The sequence below is a fragment of the Carassius carassius genome, chromosome 9 (genome assembly GCF_963082965.1).
Source record: "Carassius carassius chromosome 9, fCarCar2.1, whole genome shotgun sequence".
In the NCBI taxonomy this organism is placed as follows: domain Eukaryota; kingdom Metazoa; phylum Chordata; class Actinopteri; order Cypriniformes; family Cyprinidae; genus Carassius; species Carassius carassius.
This window is the reverse complement of record NC_081763.1, coordinates 30,589,357-30,613,178: the sequence shown is the minus strand read 5'-3', so window position 1 is coordinate 30,613,178 and position 23,822 is coordinate 30,589,357. Positions and strand designations below refer to the sequence as shown.

Here is a 23,822-nt window from a genome sequence, read left to right as displayed (position 1 = left end):
TAAATAAATCTCATTGGGAATACGTCGTACGTATCGCATTGTCACGTGCCTTGTGAATATTCAGACAAATGTTACTGAGCAACTGACGATCACAGATTTTCAGTTTTTGTTCTTTTCATTCATTTTATCAAAATGTAATTAAAATGTTACCTGCTTCTTCCCTAACACATCTACTTCTTATGCAAACATTGATCACACTACAAAATCTAAAATATTATAATGGTTAAAGAAACAGAATATTTTTTTTTATTGTTTACCTGTGTCTTTAGTCTATTATTAGCTCACCTCACACTGCTGACACAATAGATAACTCATTAATCACATTAGGCCATCTAGCTTTAAAAATAAAAACCAATACTACAACACTTGAAGACCACCAGCAACAAAATCACTGTCACTGTGAACATGGGATTTGAATGATGTCCATGATGCCTTCAAATCCGGTCTATGCAGGCAGTTCTCTGGGCTTTGGATGACATCTGCTGCTTCTCTCACTGTTGTGTGATATGTGAGGAATGAGCGCCTGATGATTGTGGTTTGTTTGAGGTATGATCTCAGCAATGATTGCTATGTGTGGCCCATGTCTTCGCGTGTGCATCCCGGTATGATAAACACTCGACGGGTTAGCGCGCTGTGGTCAGGTGACTTATCCGTCCGCTGCAGAAAGAAAAGACAGGAATGGAAGGATAGGACAGAGATGTCAGGATGGAGGACATGTGCTATGTGTTTGTCTGTCAGACCTCCATAGCAGCCAGCTGATGTGATGTTCATAAACACACACACACACACACACACACACATGGTGACCTTATCATGCACTCTTCCAGAAACACACAGGCATGATACTGCACCGCAGATAGAGACAGAAGAAGAGAAAGAGAGACAGATAGCGGCCACTCTGCAGAAAATGACAGTGGGTAATGGAGATATTCAGTTTATTTGATACACTCAAGCTGTGATTTGTTTATTTCCAGCGCTGTTGCCTGTGGTTTTATAATGCCAGCCGAACCCGTTCAACATTGAAGACAAGAGAGACCCAGAAAACAAACAAATGAAGCTTATGAACAAAAACCATGACTGCACACATGCTGCAACAAATTGCTGAATCTGTCATTTGTGACCACTAGTATTTGTGTAGTAGTGCTTGTGTTTGTGTGTATGTGGGTTTCTTAATAGTCTAGTACATTTTACTCATACTAAAGGGTGAACTATGAGGTTTTAGGAAGGTGTTCTTCTGTACACATTACATTATCACATTGCTATGCATTTGCTAAGGGTGTTGCTGTGTGGTTTCTTAGGTGTTCTGCTAGGGTTACAAATTCACAAGTCATTCTTCAAAAAGAAGTGCCATTGAGGAGTTTTTCATTGAGTTGATTCGTGAGTCCTTGGCAAAGACAACTGCTTTGTAACCAGATAATACCCAAAACCTGTTATTTCCTTCTTAAGAAAAAAAACATCAATAGTTGTTTCTCAAGAAAATATTTGAGAACTTCTAAAGAAATACAAAAAACAAAACAAACTTGCATTTGAGAACAAACCTCTTATCAGTTCGATTAAGAATTTCCTTAAGTTCTATCTTGAAGATCGTTGTGAATCTGAGCCCTGGAGCTAAATCTGCATTGAAGAGTTTCTTGAGTGTCTTGGTCCTCTGCGTCTCCAGTCAACGTGTGTTTGCAGGGAAATCATCATCATTCATCATAACTGGAGCAGATTACTGTCTGTGGACACAGTTATTGATTTAGTATCTTGAGATATGATTTTATCAGTGCCAGTGTTATCTGACGTCTGACAGGAGGAAATTGTGCAGGTACAGACAGACTGCGTTTGAAATATGACCCAGACTGAAAACAGAACATACACTACATACTAGTATATATTTATATATATATATATATATATATACATTTTCTGCTCACTAAGGATGCATTTATTTGGTCAAAAATAAAGTAAAACACTGTAATTTTATTTATGTTGAAAAGTGTTTTGCTGCTTCATATTTTAAGGATTAAGGATTTTTTTTAATGAATCAAAAGATTAATAAGAAAATTATTCAGTTGCACTTTTGATCAATTTCATGCATCCTTACTGAATAAAAGTATTAATTTGCCTACACAAATGCATACTCAAGATTAGTAGTGATTAGTTATTGTAATGTGTTAATTTCACAGTTTTAACATTGCAGAATCTTTCCAAGTACACTCTGTATCCTGAGCTTGAGACTCAGAAAGGGCAGATGAGGCGTAGGTGGGAAAGGTCACAGTGACATGAGTCTGACAGAGATTATTATTAATAAGATTATTAATAATAAGATGCAGTGTATACCTGTCTCTGTACTTCAAATCTGCAAATCATTTTTATTTTTAAAAATTAATTAAAAATGAAAGTTTTTTTTTTACTTTAAATTAAGTTATTATATGCACTATTAAACATTATTTGTAGATAGAAAAAAAATACTTTATACCTTTTACAAGAAAATACAATTTCAGTCTTTTATAATTTCATAATTTAATTTAGTGTTTCTTGACAATTCTTTGTGATTCTTTGTGAAATTTACTAGTTATTTCTGAGTGTTAAACAGTTGAATGCACTACACTGTAAAAAAACTTTTTAGGTTTTAGGTTTAATATTTTACGGTTAAAAATTATTAACTGATATACTGTAATGTTAATATACTAACCAAAATTATGAAACACCATCATGGTAACGCATGACACTAAAATAACACAATAAACATGAATTTAACAACATAATTGTTGTTAACAGGGATTTCTGGGAATGTCGATATTATTCTTTTTTGACTTTGAAAAGCTACATTTATAAGTATTTTACTGTACAATAACAATTAAATGTCCTATTAGTGTTAAATAGTTAAACAGGTGTTTACCGCAGCATTTTACCACAGTCTTTTACCGGTAAAATTACAATTATTTAAGCACAAAAAACTCCCTAACTCTTCTTCTATTCTATTATCACCTGTGCAACTCCCTCTTACTCTACTCACTCATAACATAACTGTATCTGCACTATATCTGACCGTAATTGTTTTACTCTTTTGTATCTGGTGTTTTAGCGAATCAGTTTTATGTTTGCATTTAATTTGCATTCTTACTAGATCATGTTTGCCCCTTTGAGCTTTTAAAGATTGTTTTACCCCAGTACTTCTTGAGCTTGCATGTGTATGTTAGTGATATATACAGAATGAACCTCGGCTGAGTAGATGTCATATTGAATTTGTTGCAAATGAAAGAAAAATACACTCGCAGTCTATTCAGTAGGTTTTACTGTTGTGTACTGTTGGGTTTCTGCAGAAAAAAAAAAATTTCCACTGGACAAAAAATTAGACCAAACCTTAAGACAGCTTTGTTGTTACTCAAGTCAAATTGAATATGACATCTACCCATGCATGCACTCTTTTAAAGTGGAAAACGTAAACGTAAGTGCAATGTGTGAGAGTATCCGGACATGCACAGACATGACTGATGTGTGTGTGTTCTGCCTGTGCTGTCACATGTCCCCTAAGTCCCAGTAATGTGTCCATGCGATGGGTATCTCAATCCCACAGGGAGAGAGAGCGGGACATATCAGCACACGACCCTCTGAGAGCAGAGACAATCTGATGGAGAGACAGTATGGAGAAGGGCATTTGCAACTTGCACAACTGAACATGAGATAAAATGAGATGAAGCTGTGATGTCCAGTCAAACGTGTCCGGCCTCATATCAGTGTTTCACAGAACAGAAGATAGTAATCCTAGTCAAACAGAGAAGGAGATCGTAAACAGTGTCAGATCATGACCCGCACATCTCTCTCCGTGTCTGCTTTTGGCTTTGTCTGGTTTTCTTTCATGATCTGGCCTGGTAATTGAGAGGTTAAAATGTAACCTTTTTTTACCTACATTAATACGTTGCTGATCTTATTGTGTGTGATTCATCCATCAAGGTCATTCAAGGGAAATATTTCCATTCTTTCACCAAAATATAATAACTTTATAAAGGAACTTTCCTCAACCGCTCTGTCCAAAGTTTATCATCCAGTCGAGTCCCATACAACTTAATGTCACATTGCATAAGTAAAATTGGTTGTGGATACAGTTTCGTCTTGACTTCAAAAATGTAAATCTAAATAAAACAATATTAAAATAGCATTGCAACCTACAGTACTATCCAAAAAGAACCTCATTCTGTCATTGGACAATAGTACTGTAGGTTGCAATGCTATTTTAATATTGTTTTATTTAGATTTACATTTTTGAAGTCATTATTATCACTGATTACTCATATTGTCTGGATTTAAAGTCATGTTCATGGCAAATATTCTCTCTTGATTAAAAGGCCTTAAAGGAGACTTAGCAACATTCACAACACATTTTACACGTGTGATGTCACATTTTTATGAGTGAAACAGAAAAAGTTCCCAACTGGGAAATGATTGGATCGTGTAAAGTGGGTGTTGGACGCGAGAACAGAGGCAAGTGTTTGAGGATAAAGTTGTTAAGACATTTCTGACACATTTTTGACATTTTTTTCTTTAGAATAACATTCACCGGTTATTCATGCACAAAATCAGCTTAAAGAAAGTAAACAGGGCCAATTCTGATTTCATTTTGAAGACATTTTCTATAAAGCTCAATGACTGCTTGCTGCCGACTTTCTCCATTACACACTGAGTGTTAGTGTGCCAAAACAAAGCCCACAGGTCAACGCTGGTTTACGCACCGATGACGTGTCCCCTCATTCACCCTCTTCCTGGGCTTGTAACAATATGAGTTTATGATGTTCTTGGCACAGTAAAGACGCGCTGTTTTCCTTTTCTGAGCTTGTGTTTTTGGAGAAGCGCCACGCTCCAGTGTTTACAGACCTCGGCCTGTATTCATACGTTACTCTCCTTTAATTTCTCACTTTAACACTTTATCACTGCAATGCAGTTATTTACAGGATGAATCTCACAGAAAAGATTCCCTTCACTTGTTACTCCATCCCTGCCGTGATTTCAGGCCTGTTTTGGAGGGAAGATTTATGACGGCGCGGTTGGCTGTCTGTAATCTAAGCCTGACTGGTTTTAACCAGACCTGGACACTTTTAGCATGTCGCATCATCGCTGCAATAATTCGGCAAACTCCAGTTAGACGGGTTTGGTTTTCTCAGAAATAGGCTTTTCTGTTTATGTGAGAGTGGTTTGTATACAGGTCTCTTCCTGTGACCCTCAGAATCGGGGGTCGTTCTGGTCGTGGCCCCCTGGTCTACTTCCTCCATCCATCCCTGGCTCTTCTCCTCGGGTCTCTTCTGACCCGCTCGTCTGGTTCTCAAGCTCCGCTGACAGGTCGTTTAATGCTTATATCCTGCTGGCTCTTGATGTCGCTGGCCGTCTGGATTTTTAACACTTAGCTGCTTGTTTCTGTGACTTTCTGGGGTCAGGCCTTAAACTCTGAACAATACCACGCACACAGGCAAACACTCACCTCAGTATCTGTAACGTGGAGTCAGAGACGTTCAGATCCATGTGCAGAAGTTTATTAAGAGAATGGTCAGACAGGCAGAAATCAGGAACGGCGTCAAGTATGTCAGGGATATCCAGAATCATTAACAGTAAAAAGCAGAGGTCGGGGCAGGCAGCAGAGAATCAGAGTCGGTTTAAACAATCCAAGATCAGACACGGGAAGAACAAACACAGGGGAAAACGCTCGGAAATGCTAGATGGGGCTAAACAAGACTTCGCCCTGATTGAGAGTCCAAACACAGTTTATATAGGGGAGTGGTAATGGGGAACACCTGGTTGTGATTAGCCCTAAGAACGGGATTATGGGAAATGGAGTTCTGAATGAGTCCTGAGTGGAGTGCCCTCTACTGAAGTTCATGGGCACTCCAGCTGACGATCGTGACAGTATCGGACCAGTCACCTCATTATTGTTTGTTTATTTATTTATTTTGTTATGATTTACCATTATAAATTCATTCATTTAAAAAAAAAAATGAAAATCATAAAAAAAGACATGAAGTTTGAAGACCAAAATTGTTTATTTAAAAAAATATTTTTTATTTTTTATTTATTAATTTTTAATTTATTTTAAAAATGGGACATAAAATCATAGAAATGTTGTTTAAATGTAATTTAAATCATTTTGATTTGACTGTTAATTATATTTATAAATGTGATTTTTCTTCTTTAATATTATACTTATTTTGTATATATAAAAAAAAATTCATGTTAAAAAATGAAATGTGTTCTCTGAATGACTAGTGTGCTGTTTAGAGCTCCTCATATGAGTGTCTGTGTGTATAATGAAGATTAAACAGTTTGCAAGAATGTTTAGCAGTGTTGCCAGATCCAGCTGTTATAAGCATCTTTGGACTTGTCTTTTCCACTTAAATCTGACTCTTCAGAAAATTGCAGTTTAGGGTTAACGTTATCTTTATCTTATCTTACTTAAAAAATCTGAAATAATTTTGCTTTATTTTTTGGTTTTTATTTGTTTGTCATAGCAATATCTGGCAACATGGCCAGCACATAAACTGAAATTAATCAAAAAAGCCCACAGACGTGCTATTGCAAACTGAAAAAACATCACATTTTGATCTGTCAGAAACATTAGCAATGCTAGCAATTAACACTAGTACACAGATCTGTAGAACAAGTAGATAACAGAATAAAATAAAATATGCAAACACTAGCCATTAAGAAATCTATGCTGTTTCATTCAGTATAGAAGTCACATTTTCACAAAGTCATACTAAAATATCCATAAGAGCACTAGACAAAGTTATCATCGTGACTGAAATGGTTTGATATTGCATTTGTTCCAGATAAACGTCCAGAGCTGTTGTGTAACATGAGGGACATTCTGACTGGCCCAGTTTAATTTCCTTTTTAGTTCTTTTCTCTTGTATAAATAAGTTTGGTATTTAATTTTGCCGTCAACATTATTTGAAACAGACTTTGTTTTCTAATGCGGTCGCGCTGAAAGCTGACCAATAAGGCCCATTTTGTTTTTGCTTATTTTACTTTTGTGCTGAGCCTTTATTACACAAATTCTTTGAGATTCGTGTTAAGTGAAGTGAAGTGAGCATAAAGATGCATTGTGAGCATGAAGGCTGAGACATCTGATCATGGCATGGTATCTTCAGATCCTTGTCTTCTGTCGGTGTGTGTTGGCGAGGACGTCCTCCAGTTTAATTAAAAACCGAGGCTCATGTGTGTCTTGGCTGGGAGCGAGTGGAGATCTCGGCACCTCATCTGACGCCGCTGCCGTCACCTCAGCTCTGGCATACTGCAGCTGGCCACATTCTTCCCTCACAGCGCCTCGCTGCCTCTCTAAGCCCTTTTAAATGAAGTACCTCGCAGATTGATATCTGAGGATTACAGAGCTATTGAACAGCCTGGCGAACTCTTGAGAATGAGTTTCTGAGTGTCGTGCCCAGTGAAACTTGCTTGGCCGAGCTGGTCACAATACGTCTGCTTATCATGATGACACACTGGGAAGCTGATACTCTGCTAATCGCACTCTTAACTTGGATGAACAGGAACGTGTGCAGTAAATGCACACACACACTCACAAATGGCTTCTTTTTTTATTAACTTGAAATGTCTCTCTTTTAAAAAGGTTCCATATGATGTCATAGAAGAACATTTAAAGTTCCGTATGATGTCAGAAGAACATTTTAAGTTCATTATGAGGTCATAGCAGAACTTAAAAAAATGAAAAATGAAAAAAAAAAATAAGCTACTGTTTAAAAGAGGTCAGTAAGATAATAATTAAAAGATGCACTTAAATTCTGTGCTTTTGAAGTTTCTATTCATCAAAGAATCCTGAAAAAAAAATGTGTCACAGTTTCCACAGAAATATGAAGCAGCACAACTGTTTTCAACATTGATGTTTCTTGAGCAACAGATCGGCATATCAGACTGATTTCTGAAGGATCATGTGACACTGAAGAGTAATGATGCTGAAAATACAGCTTTGATCACAGGAATACATTACAATTTTAAAATATATTACAACAGAGAAAATATAATATAAATCATAATAGTATTTCACAATATTATTTTTTTTTACTGTATTTTTCATCAAATAAATGCACCCCTAAGGCCTCTAAATGATGAATTGATCAAAACTATGCCAAAAATAAACATATTGCACAATCTAATTCATGCTTCCTGTCATCTGATTGAGTAATTCAAGCCATTTAAAGACATGAAGAAATTATTGGGGGGGGGGGGGGGTATTGGGAAAAAATATTTTAAAGAGTTTTAAGTAATAAAAGGGAAATATTAGTAATTTGTCATTGTTTTTTTCCATTTTCTTTATTTTGAGAGCGATTTTGATGATGATTCTTAATTTGCTATATTGTTCTTCAGAGATTAAAATAGTCATTGATGTTTGATTAAAGGTTCTTTAGATCATGTTTTGGGTCTTTTTACTGACGAGCGAGAGAAAGGAAAGGCTCTTGTGGTACTGAAGTAGTTTCTGTGTGTCTGGTCTGGTCTGGTCTGGATGGGTGTCCCAGGCTGCAGGTGGGCCGTTTGTTCTCAGTTTCCACTAATCAGATCTGGATTTGTTTCCTGAAGTCCTGTCATGCTTATCACAGCCCACACACACCTGTTTGGCCGGAATAATGCTGTGTGCAAGTGTTGAAGGAGCCTGTTTGTTTCTGTCCCAGTGGATGCCATTTATATTCCACCCTGTATTTCCTGCTGAATATTCTGTGTCCCATGCAAATATGTCACGCTACAGAAGTCCATGAAGTAGCCCAGGTCTCAGGCTACATATAGACTGATCTTTAAAGAGGAAGTTGTCATGTTCTCATCTAGATGTTTCTCACAGTGCTGTGTGTGTATGGTGTGTGTGTGAGAACCGTGGGGATTTACTGCTGATGGTGACTGATGTGGTTCTACAAGACTTCCACTCAAGTAACCAACAGCCCACGTCCTTCCCAGACACATGTACACAGGCCCCGAGGCTTCAGCTCTTAAATCAAGCAGTTCAGCTTTCATTATATCAAACCAGTTCAGTTCCTGCAGAATACAGTGAATGACACTAGTCAAGACATTTCTCATTAGCATAAATCTATGTGGGTTATGGCTCACAAGCAACGTTGACACTTTAATCTAGAATTAAATCGATGTGATGCTTGTGTGACTTCAAGCATGGCTCATCCAATCAGAATTTAGGAATTTTTCCTTTGTACTAATACGTGATTTAAATGAATGAAGATCACAGAAGAAATGTGCACCTTGTGTGTTCTGCATGTTGTGTTTTTATCCATTTACAGAGATCTGTGCATGACTGTGTTACGATTCTTTAGCTGCCGTGTGTGTGCGTGTGTGTGTGTGTGTGTGTGTGTGTGTGTGTGTGTGTGTGTGTGTGTGTGTGTGTGGTACACTTGTGTATGGAATTATATAACCATATCATGTATATAAAATCAGCATTATTTTTTTATCAATGTTACATTAATAAATTATTAATAATGATTAAAATGATTAATTAAATACATTTTTAACAATCAATAAAGCAAACAAATAACTTCTTGTCACAATTCACTGTTGCATGTTTCATTCAGTGTGCCATCCAGTCATAACTTAAAAAGTCAAATAAAAATAATAAAATAAATAACATTTAAATCGTTATTTCTATTATTATTATTATTAACAACAATAAGAGTTTGTATTATTAATTGCTTATTTTGCCGACTGGATGCAGACCTACAGCTGTCTGTGTTCAGGTCTCAGAGGCTGTAGTGTAATCATGTGTTCGCAGCTCTCCATCATCATAATGAGGGTGATAACGTGGCTCGTGCATGCACCTGCAGGTGTTTCATGGCTGAATTGGAGTTTACTGACAGCTGTGATGCTCTTGAGGTCACTGCTGGGATGTTCCTGCCAAATTCCTCTCACCTCTGATAGAAATGTTCAAATGATACAAAAAATGATACAAGAAATGATACAAACTTCAGCCTCTGACGCTCTCATTTAAAGGGCTGTGTTCAGAATGCCCCTCTACTTTCACAGATATGGCACAGATTCAGTGGTATGTGGTGGACAATATGTGCATTTTTTGTGTGAATTGAAAAAATACCTGGATGAGCTATGATGTTTGCAGAAGAGCGCAGTACGCACACTTTCTAGAACAACTTGACCTTCCAGTTCCAGTCATGATGAATGAACCAGAAGTAATCAGCTCTGATTATCATCTCCTTCTTGACAGATCACTTCACTGAACAGAAGAACAAAAAAAACAACAATAAAAAAACACCTTCTGAAGCTAAATGCATTTTTACACTTAACACTGTGTAAAACTTTTTCTGGTTTGAATTAATAATTTCATTCATTAATTCTGCTATTTAATTAATAATTATATTTTATTTTAAGTGTTACTGTTGTTATTATTATAAATTGTAATAATAATGTAATTATTAATTATTTAAATAAAAAATAAAGCAAAAACAGATTTATTATCAAGTATCTTCATTATATTGGATGTTTAATAATATGTGCCATCCAACTATAATATTTTTCTTTTTCTTTTGTTTTTTTTTTGCTTGCTTGGATGCACTCAGTGAATTAAACATAGAGTGTAGTGAAGTCATGTGACAACAATGTGTTTAATACATTTCTATTTGACATGTTTTAATTATAGCACACTTTAAAAAAGAAGTTATTTTTACAGTATGCAGTGAGCTGTGTGCTTTTAGTTTTCTATTTCGAACAAAGCCAAAAGCCAAACATGAGTACAGACAGTTGTTCAGTGCTCTTACAGCCTGTGCTAATTGAATAGTGTACTCTCTCTGTGTGTTTGTGTGTGTGTGTGTGTGTGTGTGTGTGTGTGTTGTTCTCTGTGTCCAAAGACGGCTTACATCTGGATTAGAGGCTTTCTCTTGCACGACAGTTCAGCAGCACATGTGTGTCGTTGTGTGTGAGTGCTTGCAGCTTTAGCCTCTCAAGAATGACGTGTTTTAGCGTTCATTCGTGACGGCCTGCCATGCGAACCGGACTACTGTCTGCAGGGCTTCACTGGTGTGGGAAAACCTGTCCTGGGTTTAGTTGCACTTGAGGAAAGTGTTAAAGTGAGGCGTATCTGGCTTTATGTGATTCCTCCCACAGGACAGCTCTTCGCTTAGACTTCATAATAATTCTCACGTGTCCTTCATATAGATATCAATTTGTGTCTCTCTTACAATTCTTATAGACATGAATACTGAATAGTACGAGTATAGATGGTGTATGATAATTATTTAATTCAAAAATGCAATTATAAACAGAAGCATCTCACATTGTTTGGTCTTGAGATCATTTGATGAGTAATGGAGTTCCTATAGAGATTCCTGACTTTTGTTTAAGAACTGATGTTTTGGCGAATCGGAGCACAGTTTGAGACGTTGTTGAGCCCTTGTCTTGTTTTCGTTAGAAACGTCTGAGAAGCAGGACGCTTTAGCAAAGTTCTCAGTTTGCTCTCCGTTCTTTCTGGGTCTCCTGCATCACAAATGTGCAGATGCAGAGCAGATGAAAGCACGGTTGAAGTGTGATGATGTGTGGTGGTGCATTTTAGGAGGGAACGGTGTGGGAACACAGGGGGTGTTTGTGTATTTCCTGCAGAGAAACTTCGATATGGGAACGTGACTTTGCACTAACAAAGCAGGGCAACCCCTTACCGACTTGAGCGGCCCGGGGCGAAGCCGGGGGAGGAGAGAAGTCAACCGTCAAACACACCATCCCACCAATCACTGAAGCGCAGGAAGCAGAGCCTGCCGATCCACTGCAGGGCTTGCATCCAAGCATTCATTCAGCTGATAGAGACGAGCGTGGCCCGACATGTCCAGGTTTCCAGCGCTGGCTCACGTCTGCATGACTCTCTGTGGGAGAGATGAGCGATTAGTAGTTCATTAGTGAGGCTTTTAGTGTCACTGGATTGTGCTGAAGGTCTCGGTTGTGTTGGCATTTGTGACGTATTTGCTGACCTTCTTAGTGAAAAGTCACCCCAAAATTAAAAAATCTGTCACATGACTTCCACATGAACTCCACAAATGAAGATTAAAACATCAATAAAGCTGTCCGGGTAAAAAGTATTAATTTCTTAATAGTTTCTTAATTTTCTTGTAAATAAAATTAAAAAGTGTATTTATTAAATGATAATTAAGACAACAAATTCAATATTTTTTATATGTAATTATTTAAAAAAAAGAAAATTATTGTATTGAATGATAATCAAAAATAATGCCATATATAGTTATATTCATATAGTATTTAAAATTATATATAATGAATATAAAGGGCTGTAAGAGTTTATTTTATTAAATTTTAAAATAATAGTTAAATGAAAAAATCCACTAGCTGTCAATGTTTTTTTAAATCAATTTAATGGGTCCTTGCTGAATAAAGGTCTCAAAAATAAAACCGTGATCCTGAACTAACTTCTGAATGGTATATACTTCTTAAAGTGCTGTTAGTGATGATATTATATTTATTAAAATAAATAAATTTTAATTAAAGTTTATTGTTATAATTGATTAAATAAATACTTACATTCATATTAATTTTAAATAATTTAATTAATATTAATAAATAAAAATAGTGTGTGTGTGTGTGTGTGTGTGTGTGTGTGTGTGTGTGTGTGTGTACACACACACACACATACATACAGGGCTATAAGATTTATTTTTATTAAATTAAATTAGAAATAATAAAACTTCACTAGTTCTCAAATCCCATTAAGATTAATTATTATTAAAAATAAGACGTGTTGAGTCACATGAACTGTTTTGGTGCTTTTATATACTTTTTTAGCTTCTGTATATATTCATATGTGGAAATGAGCAGCTTGGAAATTCTTCCAAAAAACCATGCAACATGGGGGTAACCTGAATGATGACAGAATAAAACATGAAATGTTACAGAAGAGTGTTTTGTAGAGATACCACTTTAAGAGCCTGATGGTTAGAGAGTCAGACTTGTAACCCAGAGGCCTTTGGTTCGAGTCTCAGTACCTGCTGCGATTGTAGGTGGGTGTACTGCTCAGGGTGTGTGTGTGTGTGTGTGTGTGTGTGTGTGTGTGTGCTTTATGGGTTAAATGCAGAGCTCAAGTATGTGACAGCAGACTCGGCCACACGTCCCTTTCAGTTCTTGATCAGTTATGTCCCACGCTCTGAGCTGATTGATGTGGTGGAAAGGTTTGGTCTGACTGTAGGGTTCAAGTGAAGTGGGAAACACGCCCGGCTCCCAGCAGCATGTGACTCAAAATAGAGACTCATGTTGGTGTTGTGACCCCGGCGGCACCCATCGGTGAACTGCCGACTCCAGCGAGGCTCGTGCCACAGGCGTCCGAGAGATGAATGTGGCTTTGTGTGTGTGAAAGAGTGCCAGATGTGAACGACACCCATCTGATGTTTGAGAATACTTTGTGTCTGATCAATGAAACTGATTGTTGAAGAGCTGATGTGGGTCTCTGTGCTGAAGTGAGCTCATTTCACTGTGCATCCTGACACCTAGTGGTCACAACTCATAGCATTCACAACAGCCAGTCTTGTTGGAGCTACTTACTTTTTCCTCAATTTGACTTGAGTGTCTTTGAATCCGCTTGATCTGATTGAAACAAGCAGAGGTTATTAGTGGCGTAATTTGTCGTTTGTGCAGCAACTGACCCAGCAACTGACCAGAACACAATACTCTATATTGTCTGGGGTCCGTAAGATATTTTTAACTGTTTTTACTCTTTAAGTCTTTTATGCTCACCAGGGCTGCACTTATGTAATGAAAAATACAGTAAAAATTGTAATACTGTGAAATATTATTATAATTTAAAATAACTATGTTCTGTGTGAATGTAGTGTAAAATGTCATTTATTTCTGTGATGCTCAGCTGTATTTACAGCATCATGTCTCCAGTCTCGAATGTCACATGATCCTTCAGAAATCACGTTAATATATTGAATCGCTGCTCAAGAAACATTTCTGATTATTATCAGTGTTGCTTCATATGTTTGAGAAAACCGCGATTTCCACTATTCCTCTTTAATTCATCAAAAGTTGGAATGGAAATCTTTCGTAACGTTAATATCCGTACCGTCTTTGAGTTCTGCTGAATAAAAGTATTGATTTCTTGGATATTCTGTGTCTGATTTGATCCGCAGGACTCTGACGCCTCTGTATGATCCCGACTCTGGATTACTTACTGTGTCCGGAAATGTATGTAGCTATTTCTAAACCCACTTTGATATGTTAAATGGCTGAAATCATTGATCATCAATATTAATATGATCATTAATGGTGTTTCTCAGGGTGAGAGTGTGATCGACTGTTTCGAGGTGAACAGCAGTGAGCCCTTCCTGTCTCAAGGTAACACAGATGGTGGTTTCTCTCGAGGCTCTTGTGGTTTCTTCATGTTCAGGAGCTGATCTCTCTCTCTGGTTGTCAGTGAGTCACTGTCTGACGGACCTGTCGACCCGTGGCACGGCTCTGGTGCCCAAGCTCGCTCTGGACGTCAGCTGCTGTGAGGTTCTGCGTCTGCTGCAGCTCTCTGATAACTTCATAGTGCCCATCAGCTACCAGGTGCCTCGCAAGGTGAGAATGATGCATGCTGGTCTAATAAACTGACTGGAAAAAGCTCCTAATGCACTTGATGTATCCTAACCCAATAATAAGTGATAAGATGACGACATGTAACAGGCATGTGATTTCTTAACTTTCCAACCTGAAGTGTGAAGCACATGAACTGCCTAAATCCAAATTTGTAATGAGGCTCATTTATAGAAATATCAACAAAACGGAATCTTTAAAGTCTACTAGTGGCTTTCTGCAGAAATGAAACGTTTATGGTTTATAATGTTTGAATGCAAAGAAATTGAGTCAACTATAAAAAGGGACATTTTAATTTTACTATTGTTTTGTAAAATAATGTTTTTTATTCTTTTTTTTTTTAGTACACCCGTATCAATGCAATAGAAATATATTTCTTTAAATTGTTTATTTTTTTATAATTTAAATAGTATTCCAATAAAACAAAAACAAAAAACTTTTAAAATAAAACCAGTTAAATAGAACAATTATTATAATGATTAAATCTATTATAAAAATGTATTTTTATTAAACAAAAGAAATTCATACAGCTATAGAAAGCAATATTTTTATTTTCCTATTACAGTACAGTACTATTTTGCAACAGTAATACATTTCTTCATTAATAATATTTAATTATTAGAATTTAAATAGTAATAAAAATGAAGTCATTATAATAGTTACTATTATTATCATACATTTGTATTTTTATTACAATAGTATCATTGCAGTAGTAATATATTTCTTTATTATTTGATTTAATTTAATTACCTAAATAGTAATAACAAAACTAATTATAAAAATGTTTTATTTTAGAGTATAATTATTTATAATAGATATTATTAATATTATTGTATAGTCATATTGAATTAGTGGGAAAGATGTTCCTGCTTTATTCCGCCCAAAATCTGCCCATCTGAAGATGTTTGAGGTTTTGGCCCTGGTGTGTTTTGTGTGCGTCAGGCAGGACAGGACTTCCATGCAGACTTGTATCCGGACACCGCGGGTCACACCCCAGCCATGACGGCAGAGGACTGGTGGAGAGGAGAGAACAGACAGGTACTGACCACTCAGAGGTCTATATACAGGGGTGCACATAAATGGTCCGCAGGTCCGCATGCGCGACCAAAATAAAAAATGCGTTATATAAATATGTTCTGACAGCGCATTTGCGTACTGACATGGTTGACAACTGTTAATGCACAATTGCCATTTTAGATCACAAACTGTACTATATACGTTTTATTTTCAACCTGAAAGCATAATTCTAGGCTGTGCCATGTCGTTTTTAAAGCACAATGCAAAACTGACATTCATCCACTGACGCTCTTTAATCAGCAGCGCTAAATCCGGAAGCGCGTATACTTACTGGCCGGCAACCTGCCAAAATAAAAGTCTGCTGATTTTAAGTTTGAATATGCTGAAAACACTTTTATTTATTTATTTTTAGACGTTTTTATCCAAATCGACTACAAATTGTGGAATACATAAAGCGATCCTTCTTAAAGAGGCAAAAAAAAGTAGTAGTAAATTTTAGCATTTTATTTTTAAGTTTACTATAAAACAAATGTATTTGTATTTAATACTAGGACTGCCTTTTATTTTTAATAATATTATCACACACTATTATTTAGTTTATTTACTATTATTTTATTTTAAAAAAACTAAATAAATAAAGTGCAATTATATTATAACTATTATTAATAATTTTTTTATAGTTATATTTAATGGGTCACGCTATATGCAGTGTGATGACCAAACCAAATCTCCAGGTTCTCATATGAGAACCAGGCTGAAAAAATTATGTGCACCCCTGTGTATATATATTCACTTCTGTCTCATTCATGGGGAAATCATTGGATTGCTCACAAAAATCGGTCGGTATGTCAGATGGTTGGAGGGGAGAGGACGAGAAATAAGATGTATTTAAGTCTCTAACACTTGCACTGCCACAGGTGGAGCGAGTCAGTCTTCACCCAAACAAGAGGCCGAAACCAGCCACTCCGTCAGCTCAGGAGACAAAACCAAAGGATCTTCCCCGTGACAAGAGCAAAGAGGTCTGTGGGAGGAACACCAGGGGAAATGTTTACTCCACAGAAAGGATCTTCTTATGATGGCCTTGTCTGTTTTCCTCAGGAGGCCTCGACCTCCAGCAGTCCTGTCAGCACCCCCAGCAGCAGTGCCGCCCCGTCCCGCTCCCCGTCCTCCACCAGCGGCCTGTCGTCCGGCTTCCTGCCCAGCCCCAGCCCAAGCCCCAGCCAGAGCTCCCGCGCCATCCAAAGCATGCTCGGTCAGTCACACTCACACATATACGCATTTACATCATCACTCCATATTTAGATACATAAATGCATATATAAAATTATAATTATGAATTGTGTTTTTTTTATCTTGGTGCTCATTTCATCAAAAACTGTGGTTTGTTGAATATTTAAAACTAGGGTTTGTTTGTAACCTTTTTTTTTTTTTTTCTTGTCAGCCTATATTATGTTTATGGTTCCTTGGACTGAATAAATCATCCTTTAAGCTGTTTCAGAGCAAATGCACAGATATTCATATGCACTACCATTTAAAAGTTGTGGGTCTATAAGATTTATTGCATGTTTTTGTCACATGATCCTTCAGAAATCATTCTAATATGCTCATTTCCTGCTCACGTATCATTTCTTATTGTTGTCAGTGTTGAAAGCAGTTGTGTTGCTTCATATTTTTGTGGATACATTTTTATTCAGGATTCATTTGATGAACCAAAAGTTTAAAAGAACAGCATTTACTCTCAATTTTGATCAATTTAATGCATCATTGCTGAAAGTATTTGAATTATTTCGAAAAAAAACAAAATCATGTATATATATACTTGTACCAAATATCATCAAAAAGCTGAACTATATCAAGGTATAATGTTTTTAGCTGTGTGTATGGCCCAGCTCTTGTAGTGAATGTCTTTCTGTGATTCTCAGGCCCGAGCTCTAAGTTTCGTCACATCCAGGGGGCCGTTTTGCACCGGGACACTCACATCACTAACCTGCGCGGGCTTCATCTGACCACACCGGGAGAGTGTGATGGCTTCTGTGCCAACGGCCAGCGTGTGGCAGTGCCTCTCGCCATCGCCGGAGGCCAGATCGCCGTGTTTGAGGTGCGAATCTGCATTCATTTCTCTTCTCTTCTAAGTCTTTGAATCACTGACAGTATCTAACTGCTGCATCGGTCTGCTCTGGCAGCTGTCCCAGCCTGGAAAACTGCCGGACACCGCTCTGCCCACCATCCAGAACTCTGTCAGTGTGGCCGACTTCTGCTGGGACCCCTTTGACACACACAAGCTGGTTGTGGGTGAGTTCTCATTGCCTTTATATTTACTTTTCATCATTAGATTTAATTTTACATATGTTTTATATATTTTTTTCTTAGACTATCATATTATATATTATGCTAATATATATATATATTTTTTTTTTTTCTCTGAGCAAAAAACATTATTAAACAAAAGTAATCTTATAATAAAACACAGCGACACAGTAATTTCAGGACATGAAGAAGGATGCCAGCACCAGTTTAGCAAAATGCAATAATGTCTGTTATTGTTATTTAAAAAATAGTTTTAAGGTTTATCATGTCCATACTTTCTTTATTTCTTTATTTTATATGTCAGTGACTATATCCTATTTGACTATATACTATATTCTAGAATATGGATGGCACTTATATATTGTTTTAATGAAATATTTTTGATATATGTGTAATATTTTTCTATTAATATTTTGAATTAGCTTTGATTTCCCATTTTCATGTTGATTTTACTTTAATTTGCAGTATTTTTTTTGTTATGTGTTATATGTGTTATATAACAATATGTGTTATATATATATATATATATATATATATATATAAAGTGTGTGTGTTTATGTGTGTTATTATTAATAATAATAATTATTATTATTTTGTGTGTTTGGCTAAGGGGGTTGGCGACCGTGTGATAATTTATTAATAATAATTGTTTCAATTAATATTATATTTTATACTTTTGACTCATCCATTTTCTTTTAAACGGGTTTAAAGGCTGAAATGTGAAGTTTATCATTTCATAAATCACTTTGCTTTTGTGAAAACCTGTACCTGAGCTGTCAATCATGTTTTTTTATAGTCCTTTTCCAGTTTAAAATATGAAATATTTTACTACAATAATATGGTATAAATTTTATTTGGGCCGGTCTTAAAAAGTCTTAAATTTGATCTTAAAATCCAGCGGATAGATACTCTGGATTAAATTCAGTTTTAGTTTGTAGTTTGTTTGAGTAATTGTAGGGATTCAGTTGTAGTTGCTAACGCTACATATTGTTTAGTTAAAGTCTTTCGTCTAATATTTGTATTTTAAATCAGCTTATGTCTATTAACAAGATTGTTTTAGTATTGAACTTTAAATCTCAAGTATCCTTTCAGGAGCACGTCCCAAGTCATAGTTCTCCTCAAAATCTAAAGAAAACATACAGTAGTTTGTAGCAAATGAAGTGTCTGCAGAACCTAAAACATGCCTTCTGGCCTCTGAAACCTGAATGTGAGCGCTGCTCTCTGATGTGTCTGTCTCAAAGCTGGTGATGATGCCAAGATCCGCGTGTGGAAGATTCCCAAAGGAGGCCTGACCGAGACCATGACCGAGCCGGAGTGTGTTCTGCGGGGTAAGAAGCCGGCACGCGTGATACTGTGATAGCAGTAATTCTGTAGTGTTTGATTGACACGCACCTTGACCAATCACAGGACATACGGAGAAGATTTACTCAATCAAGTTCCACCCCCACGCCTCGGGCCTGCTGGCGTCCTCCTCCTACGACCTGACGGTGAGACTGTGGAGCCTGGAGACAGGAGAGGAAGTCAAGCGTCTCACGGGACATCAGGACCAGGTCTGTCTTGTCTGTCTGTCTTTTGATTTTGTAGATGTCAAGCCAACTCACTGTGTTCTCTCTCAGATATTTGGCATGGCTTGGAGTCCAGACGGGAAACTGCTGGCCACTGTGTGTAAGGACGGAAAAGTGCGTCTGTACGACCCACGCAAGTCCACCTCACCCATCCAGGTTAGTTCAGCTTCAGGTTAATATTGTAAAGTCTAAAAACTTCAAAAATCATTACTTTTTATCATCTTTGTCCATGCAGGAGGGCCCAGGACCTGAGGGCCATAGAGGGGCCCGTGTAGTGTGGGTCTGTGATGGCAAGTACCTGCTGGTTTCAGGATTCGACAGGTACAATATACCACAAATTTAGCTAAACGATTATAGTATTGGTACTAGCAGTGCCTCTCTGACTCTAAATATGATTTAATGGCTTATTTCCTCTATAGTCGCAGTGAACGGCAGCTGTACCTGTTCTCCGCTGAGTCCTTGGCATCCGGGTCTGTGGCTTCTGTGCCTGCCGATGTGTCTCCCTCAACCCTTATCCCGTTCTATGATCCCGACACCAGCGTCCTCATCCTTACTGGGAAGGTGCGATGTTGAGCAGTAAAACTGACCATTGGTTCATAGTAGCGAACAGATTCATCCAATGGTGTGTGTATTTGTCTTCTGGTCTTTCAGGGTGACACTCGTGTTTATACATACGAGATCTTGCCAGAAGCGCCGTACTTCATGGAGTGCAGTAGTTTTCATTCCTCTGAACCACACAAGGTATTATTGTTGGTGCTGTTGTTGAAGACACAGGAGGCAGACTGTTTTACTGATGTTTCACCGTGTCCTCACAGGGCCTGTGTTTCCTGCCGAAGACTGAGTGTGACGTGCGTGATGTGGAAGTGGCTCGAGCCATCCGACTTGGCAAGGCCACCATTGAACCCGTGGCCTTCAGAGTGCCTCGTGTCAAAGTAAGACTGACCCCCAGAATCTGTAAACTGACATTTTTTTTTTTTTTTTAGCTTTGCATTCCAGTGTTTCCCATGCTGAGTGAACAAATGTAAACATCTGAAAATGTCTTTGCTGCACAGAAAGAGTTTTTCCAGGACGATGTTTTCCCGGAGACTGCAGTGTGGTGGGAAGCATCTCTGACCGCTGTTGCCTGGCTCTCTGGATCCAACGGACAGCACCGCAAAATCAGCCTGCGGCCCAAAGACATGACGCCCGGTACAGTTCAACATCACCAAACACAACTCCAGGAACAACAGTCGCCTCAGTAAATCATGTGTTCAATAACCTTCCTTATGATCCGTTTCTTTCAGTGAGTGAAGCACCAAAAGAGGTTCCTGTGAGGAAGTACCTGCCCTCCTCCGTCTACCTGGAGGAGAAAACTGATGAACAGAAGAAAGAGGAGGTGTCTGTCTATCAATCTGTCTGTCTGTGTATCTGTCTATCTATCTATGTCTGTCTCTAATTTGTTTGTTTCTTTTTGTCTGTCTTTTTTTATTCGGTTTGTCCCTCTCTATGTTGTTTGTTCATTCTGTCTCTCGCTTGTTTGTTTGTTTGTTCATTCTGTCTGACATTTGTTTGTTCGTTCTGTCTGTGTGTCGTTTGTTTTTGTTTTTTGTTCTGTTTTTCCCTCTTTTGTTTGTTTGTTCGTTCATTCTGTCTGACATTTTTTTGTTCTGTCAATCTGTTGTTTTTTTTGTTCTGTTTGTCTGTTGTTTGTTCATTTTTTGTTTGTTCGTTCGTTCTGTCTCTGTCTATCGTATGTTTGTTCCTACAGTCTGTCTGACATTTGTTTGTTGTATCTGTCTGTCATTTGTTTGTTTGTTCATTCTGTCTGTAATCTGTTTGTTCTATTTGTCCCTCTCTCTGTTGTTTGTTCATTCTGTCTCTCACTAGTTTGTTTGTTTGTTTTTGTTCTGTCATTTGTTTTTTTTGTTCCTTTTGTCCCTCTTTCTCTGTTGTTTGTTTATTCTGTCTTTTGTTTGTTTGTTTCTTCGTTCTGTCTTACATTTGTTTTTCTGTCTGTTGTTAGTTTTTTTGTTCCTTTTGTCCCTCTTTCTCTGTTGTCTGTTCATTCTGTCTTTCATTTGTTTGTTTGTTTGTTCTGTCTGTCATTTGTTTGTATCTGTCTTTCTGCCTGTCTGTCTGTCATTTATCCATTTTTTTTGTCTATCATGTGTTTGTTCTGTGTCTCTGTCTCTTGCTTGTTTGTTTATTCATTCTGTCTGTCCTTTGTTCTTTTTATCTGTCTGTCTGTCTCTATCGTTTGTTTGTTTGTTCATTCTATCTGTCTCATTAATCTGAGTGTATGTGTGTTTGTTGCAGTTGCTCAGTGCCATGGTGGCGAAGCTGGGAAACAGGGAAGATCCTCTGCCACAGGCGTCATGTGAGGGTGTGGATGAAGATGAGTGGGTGAGTGAAGAACAGACACACACACACACACACCTCGGATGAATCGTGACACACTGTGAACCATCTAAATCCTGTCTGTGTGTGTTTCAGGATGACTAACACACAAGCCTTGCCTCGCGGTCCAGTCAGGGTGCCAGCAGCAGACATGGGACGTGCCTGCTGTATTAAAATCTTGCCATTCCAGGGTGCCAACGTACCTCTGAACCTCATAAACGTTCCCCATCCCACCAGCTTCAGCTCCGTACAGCCTGCTGTCTCACTCACATACACACACACACACACACACACACACACACACACACTCCTCCATCTATCTGTCTTCTAGATAATCCTCCCGTCATCTCTCTGCATTGGTTTAACTGGAGTATTAATATCTATTATTGATGGTTAAAATGATTCTTCACACATTGTTATGCAGAGTTCAGATATTCATCTCAGATGCATGACGCACATTTATAAAATGACAGGGTTTTTTCTGTGTCGGTTTTATTGATGACATCAGTTTTGTACTGTTGTAATTGACTGTATAATGACTGCATGATAACACAAGCCTTCCTCAATCTATAACACAAACCTCTCGGGATATTTTCATTGGTGAAATGTGCACTTAATACCATCATTTGACTATTGAAATGGTTAAAAGTAATCTTTACATTGATATTGTGGTGATTTTTTGGAATAAATGTCATCTCCTTTAGGTTCTTAACAGCGAAAGATTTGCTTTAAATGAATGATCTTTGTATTTTCTGTCTAAATGAATGATCTGGAGACTGTTGAAAACTGGGAAATACTCCTTTCTGTATATTTCCTTCTGCTCAACCTCAACAGTATTAACACAAATCTACTTCACAAGGGTATTTTCTCTAATAATCAGGTCTATCACAAAGCAATACGGCTATTTTCTTTTTTAACAGAACAGGTTTACATGTGCCAGGTAAGGAATCGTAGCATGTGATGTCCTGTACTTGACATGTGACCATGTACTCACACATAAACGGTAGATCTTAATAGATAAGGTAATGGTCTGCTATGTGTTTTTTAAATGTGAGCTCATTTTGCTACCAGTCTAATGTTTTTGGGATGCTTTTTCACTGCACTTGTAACCGCATACATTTAAATACTTTATAGGCAATGTTTTCCACTCCACTTTTGAATGGAATCAGTCTTGTGGGAAAGTTCCCTCATAATAAAACCTTGAGAGCTAAGAAATGTGGAATTGAGTGGAGTATTTATTGATGATCATCATAATCATATTGTCATTATCACAAGTATTATTGTTAAAAATTTATTAGTAGTAGTATTTAGCATCCTTGTCATTATTATTATACGACATATTATTAATATAAACATATTACATTGTTAATAATACAGTATATTATTATTATTATTTCTCTATATTTTTCATTTATTCAAGAACTGGTTGTAGACACAATTCCCATCTTGTAATATAAAATATGATCCATTTATTTTGTTTGTTGTTATTATTAGTAGTAGTATTAGTAGTGTTTAATATATTAATAATATAATTTAATATTCTTCATATAATCAACACACACACATATATATATATATATATATATATATATATATATATATTCTATTAATATTAAATATGATCCATATATCTTGTTTATTGTTATTATTATTAGTAGAAGTAGTAATAGTAGTAGTGTTTAATGTATTAATAATAATTATATATTCTTATAATCATATTATTATTTTATTGTTATTATTTCTCTCTCTCTCTCTCTCTCTCTCTCTTTCTATTTTATTCAAGAACTGGTTATAGACAAATTTCCTGTCTGGTCAAATTAAATATATTCCATTACCTCTGCATTATTATAATTATTTCTTTCTTTATATTTTTGTATATTCTAGAACTGGTTATAGACACAATTTACATCTGCATTAAATATGATCCATATATCTTGTTTATTGTTAGTAGTAGTAGTAGTAGTAGTAATAGTGTTGTCTTATGTCTTATAATGT

General features: G+C 36.9%; 1 protein-coding gene across 1 annotated transcript in view; it reads left to right on the top strand.

Moving 5' to 3' along the window:
- LOC132149574 (coronin-7-like) overlaps window positions 1–23,042 on the top strand; it is a 114,624-nt gene extending 91,582 nt beyond the window's left edge. Inside the window, exons 10-28 of the mRNA XM_059558952.1 lie at window positions 14,118–14,172; window positions 14,265–14,322; window positions 14,402–14,547; window positions 15,505–15,600; window positions 16,497–16,598; window positions 16,678–16,831; window positions 17,502–17,677; window positions 17,763–17,871; window positions 19,128–19,214; window positions 19,294–19,436; window positions 19,503–19,607; window positions 19,687–19,772; window positions 19,871–20,012; window positions 20,103–20,192; window positions 20,267–20,383; window positions 20,504–20,639; window positions 20,735–20,826; window positions 21,747–21,833; window positions 21,924–23,042. Coding sequence (XP_059414935.1) covers window positions 14,118–14,172; window positions 14,265–14,322; window positions 14,402–14,547; window positions 15,505–15,600; window positions 16,497–16,598; window positions 16,678–16,831; window positions 17,502–17,677; window positions 17,763–17,871; window positions 19,128–19,214; window positions 19,294–19,436; window positions 19,503–19,607; window positions 19,687–19,772; window positions 19,871–20,012; window positions 20,103–20,192; window positions 20,267–20,383; window positions 20,504–20,639; window positions 20,735–20,826; window positions 21,747–21,833; window positions 21,924–21,932 — 1,990 coding nt within the window. The 3' untranslated portion in view covers window positions 21,933–23,042. The remainder of the gene's footprint in view (window positions 1–14,117; window positions 14,173–14,264; window positions 14,323–14,401; window positions 14,548–15,504; window positions 15,601–16,496; window positions 16,599–16,677; window positions 16,832–17,501; window positions 17,678–17,762; window positions 17,872–19,127; window positions 19,215–19,293; window positions 19,437–19,502; window positions 19,608–19,686; window positions 19,773–19,870; window positions 20,013–20,102; window positions 20,193–20,266; window positions 20,384–20,503; window positions 20,640–20,734; window positions 20,827–21,746; window positions 21,834–21,923) is intronic.
- The last annotated feature ends 780 nt before the right edge of the window (window positions 23,043–23,822 follow it).